The sequence below is a fragment of the Rattus norvegicus genome, chromosome 3 (genome assembly GCF_021556685.1).
Source record: "Rattus norvegicus strain SHRSP/BbbUtx chromosome 3, alternate assembly SHRSP_T2T, whole genome shotgun sequence".
In the NCBI taxonomy this organism is placed as follows: Eukaryota; Metazoa; Chordata; class Mammalia; order Rodentia; family Muridae; genus Rattus; species Rattus norvegicus.
The window spans coordinates 141,662,194-141,681,043 of record NC_141536.1 but is presented as its reverse complement, the minus strand read 5'-3'; the positions used below and the strand labels follow the sequence as shown (position 1 = coordinate 141,681,043).

The following is an 18,850-nucleotide window of genomic DNA, read 5'->3' as shown; positions in this document are numbered from 1 at the left end:
CACCGCCCCCTCCACGACCCGAGCGCCCGCTCGCGCGGCTCCCACAATGCACCGCACAATGGCCCGACCGCCGCCACTACCGGGGCCTGAGCGGGCCTGGCGGAGCCCGAGCGCGGCCCGGCCCGCAGCGCGGGGTCCCGAGCGCAGTGAGTGCCGGCGAGGGTCCTGGGGGATGGTGGGGAGCGGGGCGGGAGGCCGTCGCGCTGCTCCCACAAGCCCGGCACTCGGACCGGCGGCACCCCTCACTCTGGGCCGCCCAGCGCGGTCGCCCACACCCCTGACTGGGGGGCCCCTCTGCGCTAGCCGGGCCCCGGATAGGCCCCGTGGTGACGAAAACGTTCCCCGGACCTCAGACCTGTGCCCAGGGGACCGGAACAAGCCTTTCAGGCTCCCTCCATTCCTAGACCTGGAAACTCAGCCTGAGGGTCCCCTAGTCTGGACCACCACCCCCCAAGACTCCCTGGAGACCCAGATAACACGCAGCTAACCTTCCTCGGGATCGCGGTCTGGGGGGCACAGATAAGCTGCACCTGCTCCCACCCTCGGACACGCCTACCCCGACCCACATAACCTTCCTTTTCCTGCTCCAAATAGTCCGCTCTAAGCTCTTTCGTTTTCCAGACTTTCATAAACCTGCTTTCGGGCTTTTCTGCAGTACCTCGGGCTGAAGAACCCCAAATAAAGCCCTACCTGAAGTTCCCTTCCCAGTGATCTTGCTGTGGAAACTTTAGGCATTTTCCTTCGGGAGGGTCATATTTCTACACCCTTTTGAAATTCAGAGAACTCGTTGTGGAGCCCTCTTTCGACCTTTAGAATCTCCTTACTTCTTTCCCGTGGTGGTCTCTTAGAGACCCAAATAACGTGCTCATAATTCTTTACCGTGCATGCTTGCTCTTCCCGTCCCAGATCCTATTAGACTTACTATTGAATTCCCGTCTCTCCTCTCCACTCTCCATTCCACCTTCCAATCGTGGGGAGAATTTAACATTTCACACCACAAAATAGGGTGGTCTATCCCCTGGCCTAGGGCCAGACTGTTTTCCTACAACTTCAGCCCCATGCTTCGGTCCAGCTTGGGACAGATGGGGGTCCCGGACGGGGTGGGGGAGTCAGTGTTCCTGGCTGCTGTTGGAAGTTGGTGCTTTCACCTGCAAGCATACCGACTCCTGGCTTGTGTGTTTTTCCACCTGTCAGCCTGGGGCTGTGATAAGTCTGGCCTTTGGTTTCTAACCCTCTCCTCCTGGGGGAAAGGCTGCTAAGTTGGGGAGGGGTGGTAGGTGAAAATGAGGCTGGAGTGAGTTGCAGCCATTTGCTCAAGGCCTCCCCAGGGGTGGGAGGCAGCGGGAATCTGAGGAAATAGGGAATCAAAGGGACTCCAAAGAGGCCCATCTACACTGACAGAAGAACTACCAGCCCGAGAGTAAATCCTACCCCTGTTAATCCTGTTTGATGTTTCTTGGAATGATGCAAGTCATTGAGACTCTCAGGCCTCCCTGTAATTTAATTCTCCCACCATTCCAGAGTGTTGTGTGTGCGCTGGCTTTGGGAAGTGGGCAACTCGTCCCATTCCTCCTTTCCTTCTTGCTGATTTCCAGCCAACCACTATGCCTTTGGATTTGTTTCTGTTGCCCAGGTCAAGGCCTATTATGTTTTGTTTTCCCCTTTAATGCTATTTATAATTTCCCAGTTGCTATTTTAAGTTCTTTTGAGGATAGATTCCACCTCCAAGAACCTTTCTGGGTGTGTTTCCTCCTAGGCAGGTGTTGAATTGAGTTCTTCAGATCCCCAAGTAGCTCTTGGGCAGGAGGGATAAAAGCTATTTTAGGGTAGTCACTGAAGTGGAGCTGTTAATCCTCTGTGGGTCTCTTTAGTTAAGAACACTCAGAGATTAACCCTTTCCTTGCTGCAGAGTGGGCCAGCTAGCTTAACAGTATTTGATGGGGAGAGTTGGGAAAATTGGCCTGTGGCAGCAGAAGGTGTGAACATGCAATTCAGTGCAGAGACCTAGATGATAGCTTTCTTATGCTGCCAACTTAGAGCAGGCCAAACCCATTGCTGAGCTTTTTGCATACCTGACTAAAATAATCCTTACAACCAGACTGTGAGGTAAGTATTTTTAGCTTTACAGATGAGGAAACAGGCTAATAATGGAGAAAGAACGCAGTTTCTATAGAGATGATGTAACACCATAAAAACTATAGTTTCATCAGAGGGCAGCCTACATCACAGCCCTACAGACGACAGAAAGGAGCTTCCAAAGGCCATACGATGTATTGAGCAAGCACTTTTACTTTGGGTATGGAGCTATAATAGAAGAGGGTATAATAAAGTGGCCATCCTGACAAAAGAAAACTCTGGGCCAGGAGGTAAAGGCCTTGTGTTTGTACTGAGGGTTAGCAGTGAGGGAAAAGAGGAAGGCTGAGTTCTGAGATGTTGGGAAGGGAAGGAAACTGACTTTGAGGCATGAGAAGTAACACTAAGAGGGAAAAAGAAGTTATACTTAGCACTCTGTAGAGTGGAAGCAGAGCTGTGGCCCTCATGAGTTCTGTGTGTTCGGATTTTATGTCACTCTCAGTGGTACCTTTTCACCTCGTCCTCTAGAAAACAATTACACATTAAGAGAATGAATCTCGTTTAGAAGTTGAGAAGAGTGAGGTTCAGAGAACTGAAGTAACCTGCCTGTGGTTTCACAGCCAGTGAGTGAGTGGTGGCTCTTCTGATAGCAAGTCCAAGGTTCTTTCCGTGCTGCTCCCCCTTCAGATCAGACGCCAGAAGACTCTTGGGCTGAAAATACACTGAGTTATACCAGTAACTGGGAGGGATTGTGTTTGTTTTATGGAAACAGGTTTTGTCAGCTTCTCCATAGCTATGGTTAGAGTGTGAGACCAGAAGAACAGCTTTGAAAGAGAAGCAAAATTCTTTCACAGTTTTGACAAGAAGTCTGAAGGAATAGGTCAGATTGTATGAGTCAAATCCAGGAGTTTTTCTGGATCAAAGAAGTATTCAGACAAAGAACACAAAGTGAGACTGGATCCCCAAAAGGTTCCTAGGTAACACCAGCAACTGTGTCTGCCCAGCAGCCTGCTGGCCACTGTAGGTAAGCTTCTCGCGGTGCTTTTTCAGAGGCCAAGGGGAGTAGGATGACGGTGACTCTTTTCTTTTAAAGCCATAACTTCATTAATGTTGATCAAGAGCACATGGTGCCCACCTTCCTCCTCTGGTTCTATCTGTGCATCCTCATGACCTCCTCTTAGCCACTAGCAGCTTGTTTCCTAGAAGCCCATTACTCACTCTTTCAGTAGCAGCATGCTAAACTGCTGTGTCTTGTTTGTGCATGTTGAACAGAACAGATGAGGTGGACGTGTGGGAGGTGGGGATGTACCATTCTCTTTCTGAGTTTGTGCGGAATTTCCAGAGTTAGGCTCCCCTCTTGCGTCAACCAGAGTTATGTGACTTGATTTCCTCTAGCTGCTATTCCCAACTTCCAGAGGCTGAGATGTGAAATTGGAGCAGAATTTGGCTTTTTGAAGGTAGAGAAATTATCTCTAAACTAGACGTGCATACTCAGAGCTCACTCTACCCAGTTCCAAGGTACATAGTAATCGCTGTTATTATAAACAGGTAATTCCACCCTTGCATAGGATGGGGGAATTTGAACAATGAAAGCCAACTTTCAGAGGCCTTTGAGGTGTATAGTGAGCAGGCAGATAGACCAGCATAACTAAAAGGCTCAAGCGAGTCTAGTTTTCAGTGATTTCTTGCCCTTCCTAGTACTTGATTTGTGGAGATCTTTCTAGGCAAATCCCCACTTGTGATGGGGAAATGTTTGTCATATTACATTGCAATGTTTCTTCAACAAAAGGAATGGTTCCTGAACAGGATGTAGCTCATGTTATGATGAGCAAAGCTCTCTGGGGCATGAACCCGCTGATACTATCATCTCGTTCATGGCCAGTCTGTTGGATGAATGGTCTCTGTGAGCAGCAGGTGCTAATTAGCTGAGCAAGCATTCCATGGCCTACAGCTAGTTTGTGCATTGAAGCTCTCCTCAGATCCTTGTAGCCAATTCCCAGATACACCATCATTGCTCTCTTCACATGAAAAAGCCTCATATCTGAGCTACTGTTAGGAGAGTGGTGTCACTGTTGCTCTCTTTCCTTACCACACCACTTTTACCAACAAGAGGAAGGGTCGGGTTTCATGTTTTGGCTCCTTTCTCTGGACAGTGATGAACCCAGTTGAAACTAGAACTTCTGGGTATATAAGTTAAACTCCCAAGAATCAACCTAAGTTTAATGAGTAGTTTACTCATCTAAAAGAAAGTTGAGATTCCTTCTCTAGATGTGAGGTTATGGAAATGAAATAAGTGCGGTACAATCCCTTAGAGAATAATCATCAGGTGGAAAAGCCTTAAATTCAAATCCAAGATTCTGTCTCTGGTAGAAAAAGCGTCTGTGTGCCCTCAGTCTGTAGGATGACCACTCAGCACTTTGAGTTTTTGTGGTTTAAAACAAAACAAAACAAACAACTGTGCCTTTGGTTAAGCTGGGCCTAGAGAACAAAGGATCCAGAAAAGTGGTAGAGGTCAGGGTGGGACCAGCACTAGTTTAGGGAAAATTCTGGGAGGCCACTGTCGCTTCCCTAGAAAGATCCTTCCGATGTCAGTGTTCTGCTAAGAAACACATGTGGAACAGGGCTTGGCTCTTGGGTCTGAATTTCCTATTGAAGGGCTCTCACTCTGTTGCCTTTTGGATACGTTATTGTTCCTTTAGCGCCTCTGGTAAAGGGAATAGTAGAAGGCAAATAAAGGGGATATGGAAGGAGGAGGGAGAAAGCTACCTGAGCTTTGTGGAAAGGATGTAAAAGTGAGGAGAAAGTACAGTGTTTTGAGCTTTAGTTCCTCAGATTACCTTGTCTTTTCTAGCCTAGAGTTACTAGTAATAACACTCGCTGAGCCCTGGTAAGCACCAAGCACGCTTGGCAGCTTTATTGCATGGCTGCATTGACCTCCAGATATCATTACTTTTAGAAGTAGTGTTTGTTTTGTAAGTAAGGAAGCAGGTCAGGGAAGCAAGTGCTTGTTGGAAAATCACACCACTTGTAAGTGGGAGGAGAGGGCTGGGTGGAAGCTTGGGAGTTGTCTGGTAGCAGAGCCTGTGTTCTCTTGGTCCAGGGCTTCCTAACACCAGCTGCTCTGATGTTTCAGGTGAAGAGACTGTTTTCTGAAGGCTGCGTTGGAGGCTGTGACCGAGCAGAGAGTCCATGTGAACTGATGGGGAGGCTTTCTGAATAACATGGCCTTTTGCCATTAGCCTTGCCATGACCACATTTTTCACCAGCGTCCCTCCCTGGATTCAAGATGCAAAGCAGGAGGAGGAAGTGGGCTGGAAACTAGTTCCCAGGCCTCGGGGCCGGGAGGCAGAGAGTCAAGTGAAGTGCCAATGTGAAATCTCGGGGACACCATTCTCAAATGGGGAGAAGCTAAGGCCTCACAGCCTCCCCCATCCGGAGCAGAGACCATACAGCTGTCCTCAGCTGCACTGTGGCAAGGCTTTTGCCTCCAAGTACAAGCTGTATAGGTAGGTGATACTCCCATTCCTCTTTCAGTCCCCAGGCTCCCAGAACTCACAGCCAGACTCCATTGAGAGTGAATGGTAAAGTTGTCCTGTAAGTATACTATGAACTCTAACCATTTGAAGTCACTCACTAAGTAGTAATAATAGTGGTTAGCTGGATATGGAGGCTCATGCCTGTAATCCTATACAAGGCCAAGGCAGAAGAGTCACGTGAATTTAAAGCTAGCTTGGGTTACAGAGTGAGACTTTGTTTAAAAAACAAAACCAGAAACACCCAGGCCCTAATGAGCTGACTTAGAGGATAGGGGTGCTTGCTGCCAAGCCTGGCAATCTGAGGTGAGTTCCTGACATCTACGTAGTCGAAGGAGAGAACTGACTTCTGCAAGTTGCCCTCTGGCCTTAAACACATGTATATACTTTTTTTAAAAAACATCAAGCAAACAAAAATAGTGTCTGTTTTGAAACAGGAGTTCCTTGTGTAGCCCAAGTTAGCCTAGAATTCTAAAAGCTCCTGCCTCATTCCCTCAAATAATGGTTATATTTTTATTGAGACACCAGAATCTGATGAGTATAGTATAAAGCTATGAACAAATTAGACTGAACATTTTTCAGTATAGCATTTTCCAGTCCTCTCGGGCAGGTTATCAGAGTCTTAGCCAGAAGTGAGAAAAGGATCCTTTGGTCCAGTCTGTCCATTTTAAAGCTGGGGCTCAACTGCCTCAGGCAGGATTGCAGAGTTTGTTGGCCCCGCAGTGCTACTTCTGTTGACTCAGCCTGCCAATCAGATGCTTGCTTCTGTCTCTGTAGAGTCCCTGCTGTTCTGTGGGGCAGCTCCTTTCCTGAAATGTGTAAGCCCAAGAAACCTTACTTAGAGTGAAAGAGAATGTGAAAGCCCTTGCTAGGCAGATAGGAGCAGCTTTGCTAGGGAAGGGACCTGACCCCCTGCCTTTCCTGAACCGGAACCCACTGGCCCTGATCATATGAGGTAGACTGCCCCATGCATCTAGCCATTCCTCTCTCTATTGTTTATTAATCTCCTGCTATGTCCCAGGCACAGTGCTCATTGCTAGGGACAGAAGAGTGAGCAAGAAGGATGGGAGTGCTATTGTTTGTTTTTACACACAGTAAAAACTTTTGAGTGTACTTTCTCAATAGTGGAGACAGACAGTAAACATGTAAATAAAATTCGATGACCACAGAAAGAGCCCCAGTTCCTCATCTGGAAAACAGTTGATAGGAAGGAACCAAGATAGGCATCGGGTTATATAGAGGCCAGGATTGCCCTTGGGACAGTTGTGTGGACTTAGGAATGTGTTATTTCTGTATGCTTCTATGTCTTAGGGGACCCTAGTCAGGGTTAGTGGTGGTCTGGGTACCAGTGGGAAGCTGCCAGAAAATTTCTGGTCCAAGAGGCAAGAGCCCTGATCTTTGTTGAGTTTCTGAACTTATTTGGGCCTTATTTCCTTTACCTGCAAAATGAAGAAAACAAGATGGAGTCCTTTAGCACCACCTTTTACATGGCATCCTGTTGGCATGTCACAGGAGGTTGATAATTACCATCATAAACATGAATACACACATAACACAGGGTGATTCTGTGTATAGAAAAGGTCATGGGGTACTAAACACAGCTATGATGTACTGTCTCAAGAGGGTCAGTGTTTAAATACCTCTGCCATTGACTGATGTGTAGGACTACCTGATGCTTTCTACCCTTAGCTAGAGAACAAGGTTAACAACATCTCACCCACAGCTTGGCAAGTTGTGGGCCTTAAAGTCTTGGTGAGTTGCTTCTGAATGTATATGGAGCTAGGAAGCCAGTTCTTGGGCTCTGAGCTGCTTGCCAACCAAACAGGAGCTTGTGAACAGTAGGGCAAGCAGCTGAAATCAGACAAATGGGCCTGCAGTGAATGATGAGCTGTCCTCACACTAAACACTGCTGTTCCTTTCCATTTCTTATGGATCCTGTAGACATTCAAATGTGTATTCTTTTGGTTCTCAAAGGAGATTGTATTACATGCACTGTTGAACTTCCTTTTTGACTGGGCCTTGTATGTCTTGGGAACTTGTTCCAGATCAGGAAGTTTACATACATTTCGTATTTCACTTTTCCCTTTATTGTATCATTTAAAAAAAAATTAAATGTAAACTTTTGAGGAGGAAGTTGTGCACAAAATGACTCAGAATTCAAAAGGTATTAAAAGGCTATAATGTAAGTTTTCCACCAAGTCCATCAAAGCTGTCCAGTTTTCCCCTACCCCTCAGGTTTCCAGTGATGTCAGGTTCTTATTTGTAAACACTCAAAAGCAAGAATTTTTATGTAGGGAATACCATTTATTGTGTACTATTCCTTTTTCTTTATGTCTCTAAGAAGCTTATTCTTTGAAGGTACATGTAAAGCTCACCTTTTAAATATTGGAGTCATACTACACACCTAGCAATTATGTAACCATTTCTGTTAGTAAATTTAGATGGTTCATAATTTTTTTGCTACTAAGACCAGTGCTGCCAAGAATAACAGTACACATATGATTTTAAAGGGATATTGGTAGAATGTTGTTACTACAGGATTCTATTGCATTGCTTTATTGAAGATCTCATATGTAGTTTCCTGTCAATAGACATCTGCTGTCTGGTTAGCTCTTTTGAACTTCCCCTCTTTCAGCTTTCTCTCCATCTTACATTCCTACCCACAGGCACATGGCCACCCACTCAGCCCAGAAACCCCACCAGTGCATGTACTGTGACAAGATGTTTCACCGAAAGGACCATCTGCGCAACCACTTGCAGACCCATGACCCCAACAAGGAGGCCCTCCACTGCTCTGAATGTGGTAAGAATTATAATACAAAGCTGGGGTACCGTCGCCACCTGGCCATGCATGCTGCCAGCAGTGGTGATCTCAGCTGCAAGGTGTGCCTGCAGACCTTCGAGAGTACCCAGGCCCTACTGGAGCACCTGAAGGCTCACTCACGCCGGGTAGCAGGAGGTGCTAAGGAGAAGAAGCACCCCTGTGACCACTGTGACCGGCGGTTTTATACTCGGAAGGATGTTCGACGGCACCTAGTGGTGCACACAGGTCGTAAGGACTTCCTGTGTCAGTACTGTGCCCAGAGGTTTGGCCGCAAGGATCATCTGACACGCCATGTCAAGAAGAGCCACTCACAGGAACTGCTCAAGATCAAGACAGAGCCAGTGGATATGTTAGGCTTACTTAGCTGCAGCTCTACAGTCAGTGTAAAGGAAGAGCTGAGCCCTGTGCTTTGCATGGCCTCTCGGGACATGATGGGGGCTAAGGCCTTTCCTGGCATGTTGCCCATGGGTATGTATGGTGCCCACATCCCTACCATGCCCAGTGCGGGCATGCCACACTCCCTGGTGCACAACACACTGCCCATGGGTATGAGTTACCCTCTGGAATCTTCTCCTATCTCCTCCTCAGCTCAGCTCCCTCCAAAATACCAGCTTGGATCTACCTCATACTTGCCCGACAAACTGCCCAAAGTGGAGGTGGATAGTTTTCTGGCAGAGCTTCCTGGAAGCCTGTCTCTCTCATCGGCTGAACCTCAGCCCGCCTCACCTCAGCCGGCGGCAGCTGCAGCCCTCCTAGATGAAGCACTGCTCACCAAGAGTCCCGCCAACCTCTCTGAGGCCCTCTGCGCTGCTAACGTGGACTTCTCCCACTTACTGGGCTTTCTTCCGCTCAACCTACCCCCATGTAACCCACCAGGGGCCACAGGAGGCTTGGTCATGGGCTACTCCCAAGCTGAGGCACAGCCTTTGCTCACCACTTTGCAGGCTCAGCCTCAAGATTCCGCTGGAGCTGGGGGACCCCTGAACTTTGGGCCTCTGCACTCCTTGCCTCCTGTCTTCACCTCTGGCCTGAGTACCACCACCCTGCCTCGTTTCCACCAAGCATTCCAGTAGCCCCCATGAAGATCCCCCCAACTCAGTTCTTTGCTTCTGCCAGGGAGCCTAAGTACCCACCCCGTCCACTTCCCCCATGAAGGCAGCTGAGCTTTCAGAGCTGGGTTCAAAAAGAGAATTCTAGTATCTATATGGAGCACTTGGTTTGGGGGTTCAGGCTCCAGGATCAGTCTAGAGGGATCCTTGAACCCAGCCCCATGAACAATCTATCATAGGACTTTCAGGTATTTTTACTTTTATTTTTTGATCTGAACTGGGAGCTATATTTAGCCCTCTGCCTCTCCAAAGCGTCAGAACCACCTTCAGTCTGGAGAAGGGGAAGCCTCTTGGAGACAGAGGGTTTCACCTTATATGACCTCAAGAGAAATAGCCTAAGAAGCCTGCCTTCCGGTCCCAACCTGCAGACACTCCAGCAGTTGACTGTTGAGTCCTTGCTGCGGAAGGTCTCTTGACTATCACCTGCTTCCAGCTACCAGGCAAGAAAGAGGGCCTCTAGTCTCAGCCATCCCACCCCATCTACCAACAGCTCCACTTCAGTCAGTGTTGTTCAGCAACGGTACCGTTTACACAGTCACCTCCGACACACCATTTCACCTCCCTCGCCACACTGTTAGCCTTAGAGTGATTGCAGTGAACACTGTTTACACACCGTGAATCCATTCCCACCAGTCCATTTCAGTTGCCACCAGTCTGAACCACTCGGTACCTGGTGTTAACTGGAGCCCTGTTTACAAGGCGGAGTCGGGTCTTGCTGACTTCTCTTCACTTGAGGTCACATTTTTTCCCCCGTGGGGAAATAAACTGACTTTGGACTGCTTCAGTTTCTGCCATCTTCCATGACTGCTTCTATTCCTGCCTTCCACGGCAGTGCCCACAGGAGATAGGCAAGAAGATTGGAGCAGCTTTCTCACAGGTCTGCAATTGGGTTTTCTCCAAGTACATCATGACACCTTCGTCCTCCTGAACTGGAGAGGGGAAGAAATGAAAGGCATCCCATATGCACCATTTCCTCAGTCCCTAACCCACCCTGGACATCATGAGCTGTTATTTGTCTTGGAAGGAGGGGTTCTGGGCTTTGGGCTGGATAGCAGAGGAGAGGGGTGAGCCCTTCGTTTGTTTCCCTTCTGCTTGTCCTTTTCCAGGACATAATGGAACTGTCGGAAGAAGAGTTTCTAGAAAGTTAGGATTGGGCAGATAGTTGAGTCCTAATCTATCAAATCATTGTTGCCTCTCATACCAAAATGTTCTTACCCAGTGTCCCTTCCCCTTCTCTGCTTTGCAGTACTCATGGACTCTGGGCATGGTACATTGTTGTCTTTGCTCTCCACTCAGCATGGTCCCCTCAGTTGCTCCTAGTATCTAGCAATGTTTCTTGCAAGAAATTACTAGTTCTTCTGCTGACTTGGAGCTTTCTGTCATTGACAGTACAGCCCTTGCCCAGAACCAGCTGAACAATTCCTAATCCATTTCATCTCGGTTCTGTATGGGTTTTTCCCATGCATGGAAGGGAGGCAGCTCAGGGACCACCACTGTGGGACCTTTTGAGACACCTCTCTGATTCAGAAACACACTTCTACCTCTTTACTGTTAACTCCTACAGATGTAGCCAGCAACCTGGGCACTTGTGTTAGTGGTGCCTTTTGCTGGCTTCTCCACTAGGATTTCAGGACAGACTACCTAGGAACTGCCTCAGTCTCCCACCAGTTCTTCCCTGCCCCTCTCTTCTGTCTAGATTCACTTCAGTTTATTGTTGGGAACTGTGCAGGTCCAAGACCTGGACTCCTGCTTCAGCCCAGGCCAGTACTCCTTGTTTGAGGTGAAAGCCTTCAGTTTAGCTCCCTGGCCCTTATATGGAAGCAATGTGGAGTGAATGAGCATGTTTTGATTTAAGCAAGGTAGCTTGGAATACCTTTTTAAAAGACAACTGGATATAAATATGTCTGACAGGATTGGAATCAGACTATGTGATTTGCTTCTAAAGATTAGTTTCAATGAGTCCCAGGGACTAATTAAGGTTTATTTTTAAAAGCGTCTACCTTGGTACGCAACCATCTCCTGCATGCTATGCATGTTGTTGGGACTCGTATTACAGGAAGTGGCATGTGAGAATCCAAGTGGGACTCACTGCTGCCATTCTCCTTGTGTTTGGTCTTCACTAGACCCAGGCCCCTCTCTACCCTTCCTACCACCTCCCTATAGCCTCAGTCTCAGAAGCCAGTAGCCTCAAGCCACAGGACATAGTGTTCTGGGCTGTCTGAGGAGGACCCGTCCTCCTGAGCTTGACCTTCTCTTGGTGCTCATAGGACAGCAGAGCATCAACTGTAGATCTGGTAATGGGGCCTTGTTCCCACCTCTGGTCTTTCCTCCTTGTCTTTTCCTGTCTATCCTTCCTGTTTCTCTACATTTCTCAGTCTTCACTCTAAGGACTTTTCCTGTCACTGTGAACTTTGCTGGTTATCTGCCTTCAATTTTTGGACCACAAACCACCCTGCAGCTTCTTAAATCTTTCTCCAACCTACCACCCAAAAGAGCCTTTTTGGCCATTTTTTTTAAAAGATAGGAATAATTTTATCCTGTACTTGGTGCCCAGACTCATTGAAGTACCCCTTATGAGGCCAAGAGAGCCAGAGGGGCATATGCCCAGGACAGGAGCCATGGCATGTGGCATAGACCAATCAGGGACCAGAAAAGAGTGATGTCCCTTTCCTTGCTATGTCCTTAAGCCTGTCAGCAGTGAACTGACTGCAAGGGGACAGCACCTCTTCACCTGCACAGCAGCTTGTCAGAGTTGAGAACTGTCCTGGGGCCAGGGACTAACATGCCCAGGGGTCGGCTCAGAGGATCCTAGCACCATCTTAAGCAGGTGGGAGGCAGGGCAGGGTGCACCAGCGTGTCTTTCCCCGACTTCACATGGTGTTTTGTTAATGCAAATCCGGGAAGCAGGTGTGATTGCTTTTTGCTCATAGATATTGTCCTAAGTTGAAATCCCCTAAACCTCCCTTAGTAGCCTTTAAGTTTCCCCTTCCCTTTTTGGTAGCTGTTTTCTCTACCCCTTCTCCATGATTAAAAAACATAAAAACAAAAATGCAAAAAAAACAAAAAAAAACAGGTTGTATTATACAGGATCAATATTTTGCTTTTTAACAAGGATATTTATGTAATAAGAAACTTTGCCTTAGGCAGGTGTTGGCCAGAAAAGTCCAGATTTCTCTGTGACCTCACCCTGGCCTCTCCTGGAGCTCTGAACCTGCTGTGGAAGGAAGTGGCTGCAACCACTGGAGAGTGGGGTCTGTGGTGTGGAAAGGGTGTTCACTGTGTGACCCTGGACTGTGTGGAGCTGTTCCTGTCACCTCGCTTCAGATGTTACTTGGCGTCCTCCACCAGTTCTCCCATGCGCACCTCTGCATGTCTGGCACTAGAATTCCTGAACACTACTTCACACCCTCCCTCACTCCCAGTTTGTTGAAGCTCTAGAGCCACTCCTGAATGCCAGATTATTTAAAGAAAGAAAAATACAAGACAAAAACCTTCTAGCACTTTGTAAACACAGTAAATAACCTCTTGGAGTATTTTTGGCTTTATATAAAACAAGGTTTTTAATTGTAAAATATAAGTGCCATTAGAAAATGCACAGGGCGTATCTTTGTTAAAGTAGATTTTTCAATGTTTTACAGAATTAATTTTCAAAAAAAAGTTTTTATAATGAAGTTGTTTATTAAAAACTTCTGAATGATGTGCTTTGCAGTTTTGAGTCTGTTTATTTGGGAAGGGTTGGGTTGAGCCGGAAAATTGTGACGAATGGGGAACTTAAGCATCCGAAGTGTTCCGGTGAAGGTGGGGAAGGCAGTGGATCCTAACTGAATGTCTTTGAGGTAAGTGGCTTCGTTATGCCAATTAATATTGGATGTGAGTGAGGGTAAGGAAACCCAGATCAAACAGGCTTTAAACACTGGAGTGTATGTAGCTGAAAATGGCAGAGGTCGTTCAGTCCACACTTGTTTTGATGCGGAGGCTCGAATGTGCTGAGTCTCAGCGTTTCCTGTTTCTTTGCCCTCTTGTCCAGTTGTGACTGTTCTCAGCCCTACAAAGGCTCTCCCTTAGTGTCTCGGGGTGGGTGGTGATTCTAGATGTCTTCTTCATGCTGTTCTGACAGGAAGAGAACCCTTGTCAGGCTCCCCAAGCTGCTCAGGTTTTGATGGCCAGGACCCAGCTTTACAAATCTGCTCAGACACAGAGTGCTTCTGGGCTGATGTATGCTTGCCTGACACTATTGCTTAGCCTGTCTCTGAACAAATTGTCATCAATCCAGCCCCCACCCTTTGCACTGAAATTTTCCCATCTAGGAGATTGGAGCGGATGTCAAAGCCAAGTGGTTACTTAGGAGTCTAGCCCTAGAGAGTATGGGGCCAAAAAGAATCAGTGTGCAGGTGTTTGGTGTACAAAGGCAGAGGGCTGATCTTTGATCTCAGCCTCCCCTTGACGAGTGTTCACTGACCACCACAGTGGGTCAGAACCCCAGCTAAGGTTTTCTACTTCATCCTCTAGATGGTGTGTGTCCTAGGAGAGGTCTAGGGGGTTCAGATGAGGGAGCTGTGGTGTCTTTTGGTGGGAAAGAGGCAGAAGGCTTTGTGGAGGAACATTTAGGCAGAGATAGGCATTCCAGTACTGACCTACACAAGTTGGGGGGCTGAGGTCGCAGGAACGCAGCCACACTTGGATTGTAGAGTGCAGGGGCAGTTCCATCCATGATAGGCCATCCCTCACACAGGCCCTGACCAGAGTACCTCATTTTTTTTAAGTGTCCCGGGCCTAGTTTGCTTTGTTAAAATAGTGGCCAAAACCAGCTTGGGAAGGAGAGGGTTTATTTCATCCTATAGGTTACAATTTATCACTGAGGACTCGGTCCTGGAAACGGTAAGGGAATGAGAATGAAGAAAGGACAGATAACGGGTATGAAAATCTGGGATTAGGGTGGCGTTCCCTCTGCTGAAGCCAAGCCAACTGCAGCAATTGGAACCGCCATACATTTTATTGTGTACAGCATGAGAGGGAAGGGCAAGGTAGTGTTGGTAGGAGGTCTCTCTGGACAAGCAGTCTCAAGTAGAAAACTAAATACCTGGGAGGTACAAGCTGCAATTAATACTTTCTGCACACTTACCCGCATTCCTACACAGGACCAGAGGAAGGTTCGGCAGTTCCTATAGGTTTGAGGCATCGATCCTTACCAGTAATAAACATTCCATCAAGGCCTCCTCTGCTCCTCACAGCGTTTGGATACCTTTCTTTACACAGCCCAGCCCCCCTGACCAGGGATGGTACTACCCACAATGGGTCCTGTGCCACCCCATATCAATTAGCAACCATGAAAGTGCCCCATAGATGCCCACGGGCCAATATGATGGAGACAATTCCTCAATTGGGTTCTTCCCCCCCCCCCCTAGGTGTGTCAAGTTGATGACCAATATGTTGAGCAGTGTGGCCCTGGAACTTGAAAAGATATATGTCATCCCCTCACCCTACCTCCATCCCCCTTCTCTTGAGTGCCATGTCACCTTGTTTGGAAACTTTTTTGTTTAGGTTGAGTCAGGACCTCCCTTCGTATGTAGCAGTTTGGGTTTTGTTTTTTTTTTTTTGCGATTTCATTTCTCTGTAGCCTTGGCTGTCTTGGAACTCAGCGGTCTCTGCCCCGGCATGCTGGGATTCTTTAATCCCACCGGCCAACATGTATGTAGCCTTTAACATCCCTATTTATGAGATGGCTGGCGCTGACCCTTGAGTCTGGCCATGTGAAGCAAGGTCCCCCAGGTTTCAATCGGCACTAGTCCAGGAGACTGCTGCTCCTGTAGGACCCAGGTTGTTGAAGTTCGCAGCAATTTTAGATCTTTCTTGGCCTCCGATCCTTCTAGTGGTTTTCGAGCAGCTTCGTTGCCTGACAGTTAGGCTTATCTTTAGTTTCCAGTTTGAATCTGGTAAGCCTCTCTGCCTGTGCCAAAATAATACATCCTGTGCAAGACTGCAAGTGTCCCATCTGCCAGCCCTAAAGCTGCAAAGAGCCAGAAAAGGAAAACAGTCTTTTCTGTTGTGCTGGCTGTGATGCAAGGTTACGACCATGTCAGCTAATTGAGCCTGACTCCTAATGCCTGCCCTTTTCCTGGTCTATACCAGCCTGTGTTTTTTCATCACCTGCTCTAATAACCTGGAACCAGTTCTGTTTGACACGGGTGGTCTCGTCTTACCCGTCCCCTGCAGTGGAGGGACCCTAACAAGTCACATCCGGCAGGGGGGTGCAAGGGGCGGAGCTCGCCCCAGAGAGGAGACCCTGCGGCAAGCTCGCAGCTCACTACTGCGACATAACCACAATCCTGAGGGTGATCTCCTGGCTGCCCGAGCCAGAGACTCAGCAGGTGATGGCGGGCGAGGGGATCGGGGCTCTGGAGCTGGCCATGTGCTTGCCACCCATACAAGAGCGAGATGCACTCCTGGCCCGGAACAGTGTCCCTGGAGCTGGGACGCTTAGGCCCTGCGACCCCGCAGCCAGCCCGGGAACCGCACCGCTTTCCCCAGAAAACACTGGAGAGAACCCCGCCTCCAGCGTTCTGAAGCTGGGTGGCTGCGAGAAGGGCTCTGGTACTGGGGTGGGGACCAAAGGGAAGGCTGAGGAAGTGACGACTAAGGAAGACTGCGTAGCCGCGGAGGAGCCTGCACAGGTGGGGGAGAAGCTGGAGTGGATCGCGGAGGCCCAGGCGAGCCTGAGGCCTCTGGACCTAGGGGCTCTCATCGTGGACCCTCTAGAGGCCATCCAGTGGGAGTTTGAGGTCATGAGTGCCCAGTCTGACGGGGCCCACCTCCAGCTGGTGCGCAGGTTTGAGAGGATGCGTCGGTTGCACCTGGCCCGTAGGAGCTTCATCATCCAAAACATTCCTGGCTTTTGGGTCACTGCCTTCCTGAACCACCCACAGCTATCAGCTATGATCAGCCCTAGGGACGAAGACATGCTTGGCTACCTGATGAATTTGGAGGTGAGGGAGCTCAGGCACACCAGAACAGGTTGCAAGTTCAAGTTCCTATTTGGGAGCAACCCTTACTTCCGAAACGAGGTGATAGTGAAGGAGTATGAGTGCAGATCCTCAGGCCGCGTGGTGGCCATTGCTACTCGCATCCGCTGGCACCGAGGCCAAGAACCTCCGGCCTTAGTGCATAGGAACCGGGACACCATGCGAAGCTTCTTCAGCTGGTTTTCTCAGCATAGCCTCCTAGAAGCTGACAGAGTGGCCCAGATCCTTAAAGATGACCTGTGGCCCAACCCTTTGCAATACTACTTGCTGGGGCAAAGGCCCTACAGAGCTAGACCAAACCTTGCAAGGTGTCCAGCAGAGGCTCCGCCAAGGCCCTATGGGTTCCAGTCTGGCTAAGTCCTGCTCAGAAACTTGGTGCTTACACAGGACTCCTGCTCTCTGCCTGTCAACCTACCTATGTCTAGGCCAGTGCTCTGCTGTCTGCTTTCTCTTCTGTGAATTCTGACTCCTCAGCATGTTTTGTGGACTCGGGGCTAAGGCTGTAACCTTCATGCTGGTCTGTGTCAACATCATGTGATTCTCGTGCTCCACTGTACTTATAGCAGGCATCCAATGCTGTGGATCTGTCCTGTCATCATGGGCGTGGCCTGGACCTGCAAGTAAAACATGGCCTTTCATTCACTTGACACCATTATCCACAGGGCTTCACCAGGACCAGTTCCAGTTAGAGGCCTAGCACGTCAAAGCTAGGCCTCAAATATGCTGCACTTGAGAAGGGCTGACTGTCCCAAACCAAGGTGTGTCATTTGGTCCTGGTGGTCAGTCCGACTTGGATATCCCATGGCTCCAGAACCACAGACAGAGCAGCTCCTACCAACTGGATTATTGAGTGTCTGCAGTCTGGACAGCCAGACGATCAGATATGGGTGAGGTGTAGGGCCTGAAGCAGTGGGTAGTACACTGTTCCTGATCATTCTGCTCTTCTCGTCCTGTGGTGTACCTTACCCACACCTGGCCATTGCCTTTTTGAGGAGTTTTACCTTGTCTGCCAGCATCCCTGTTGCCTGCTTTCAGGTCTGTAAGGGTCACCTGTCAGTGTAGTGAGCACTCCTAATTACCAGAGATTATATGAGGCTGGCCTCAAGGGAAGGAGCAAGGTTGGGAGTGCTTTAGGAAGCCTCATTCTAGGGCTGGAGAGATGGCTCAGTGGTTAGAAGCACTGACTGCTCTTCCAGAGTCCTGAGTTCAATTCCCAGCAACTCACAACCGTCTGTAATGGGATCTGATGCCCTCTTTTGGTGTGTCTGAAGACAGCAACATTGTACTCTTATGTAAAATAAGTTAATCTAATTAAGATTAGTTAATTAAATAAACTAACCTACACAGAACCCAGGCTTCTTGTTAGCTTCTCCTACACCTATCTGCTTTTAAGCTGCCAGGTTTGTGGGGCCTGGAGAAGGGAGGCTTCTGGCCATGGGGCCTGTTTCCACTGGCATAGCTCTCACATGGACAACAAATAACTGGAGATTGCTATTTTTATTCAAAGGGCCATGGAGACCCTTTCTTGAATGGACCTGTCTCCAGTGCGGGAGACTGAACTATGAGCTGCCAGTACTCTCTGCCCCCTCGCTCTGATTTCTCAGGCTTAGAGTATCCAGAGTGTACAGGGCAGGGCCAGGGCAGGGCCAGCTAACAACTTTACACTGCGCTCTTTTAAAGAGACTCTAGTCTCCTCTCCTCCTCTGCCCCTACCCCTTATGGGTTCCTGTAGATAAGACGGCCCAACCGCCCTGCCCCTCCAGGTTGTCAATCTCATGAAAGGCCTGGCTTTCTGCTCCCTAGGACATGGAGGCACAAATGACAGAAGTGGAGAACCCTCCGTCTTTGCCAGCTCCATTTCTTCTGATTCACCAATATATTCTGTAAATTAGAAGACAAACACAATATTGCCACGTCTTGGCTCTTTTCTGGTCCAGTAATGAGAGTGGATGGGCAGGAAGTTGGCGTGTTTTCCATTTTGTGCTTGTTGAGTAAGAACCATGCATCAACTTCTCTCCTTTTACTGAAACACTGAGCTGAGCGCGCAGGCCGGCTTGTGCTCAGCTGACGACATTGATAAGGCGGCTTCGCACCTTACAACGGCTCTGTAGCCCCTGGACATTTGTGACTAGTTACTGTGGTTATTAAGCTGTGGTCTGGCACTATCATTTTATCTTAAATACAGAGTTTGAATCCTGTGATTTGGCAGGCATTAAGGCGGGGCATCGTTACTGTGAGAGTAACCCCCAGAGGGGCCCTGACATGGTGGTCTTGATGCTTCTGGACCTCCTG

The 18,850-nt window shown here is 48.6% G+C and overlaps 2 protein-coding genes across 2 annotated transcripts; both read left to right on the top strand.

Annotated features, from left to right (window-relative positions):
• Nucleotides 1-43: 43 nt before the first annotated feature.
• Nucleotides 44-13,238, top strand: Plagl2 (PLAG1 like zinc finger 2). The gene is made up of 3 exons (NM_001401809.1): nt 44-146; nt 5,207-5,579; nt 8,273-13,238. Exons 2-3 carry the CDS (start codon nt 5,320-5,322, stop codon nt 9,501-9,503), a joined length of 1,491 nt encoding a protein of 496 aa, NP_001388738.1. The 5' UTR covers nt 44-146; nt 5,207-5,319; the 3' UTR covers nt 9,504-13,238.
• A 2,592-nt stretch (nt 13,239-15,830) lies between these two features.
• Tspy26 (testis specific protein, Y-linked 26) lies at nt 15,831-17,907 on the top strand. Its single transcript, NM_001106527.2, has one exon. The coding sequence runs from the start codon at nt 15,911-15,913 to the stop codon at nt 16,913-16,915; it is 1,005 nt and encodes a 334-aa protein (NP_001099997.1). The 5' UTR covers nt 15,831-15,910; the 3' UTR covers nt 16,916-17,907.
• Nucleotides 17,908-18,850: the final 943 nt, after the last annotated feature.

Coding starts and splice junctions, on each gene's coding strand:
- Plagl2 (NM_001401809.1), top strand. CDS start 5,320: ATGACCACATTTTTCACCAGCGTCCCTCCCTGGATTCAAGATGCAAAG. Junction 5,580..8,272: donor TCCAAGTACAAGCTGTATAG/GTAGGTGATACT, acceptor TCCTACCCACAG/GCACATGGCCACCCACTCAG.
- Tspy26 (NM_001106527.2), top strand. CDS start 15,911: ATGGCGGGCGAGGGGATCGGGGCTCTGGAGCTGGCCATGTGCTTGCCA.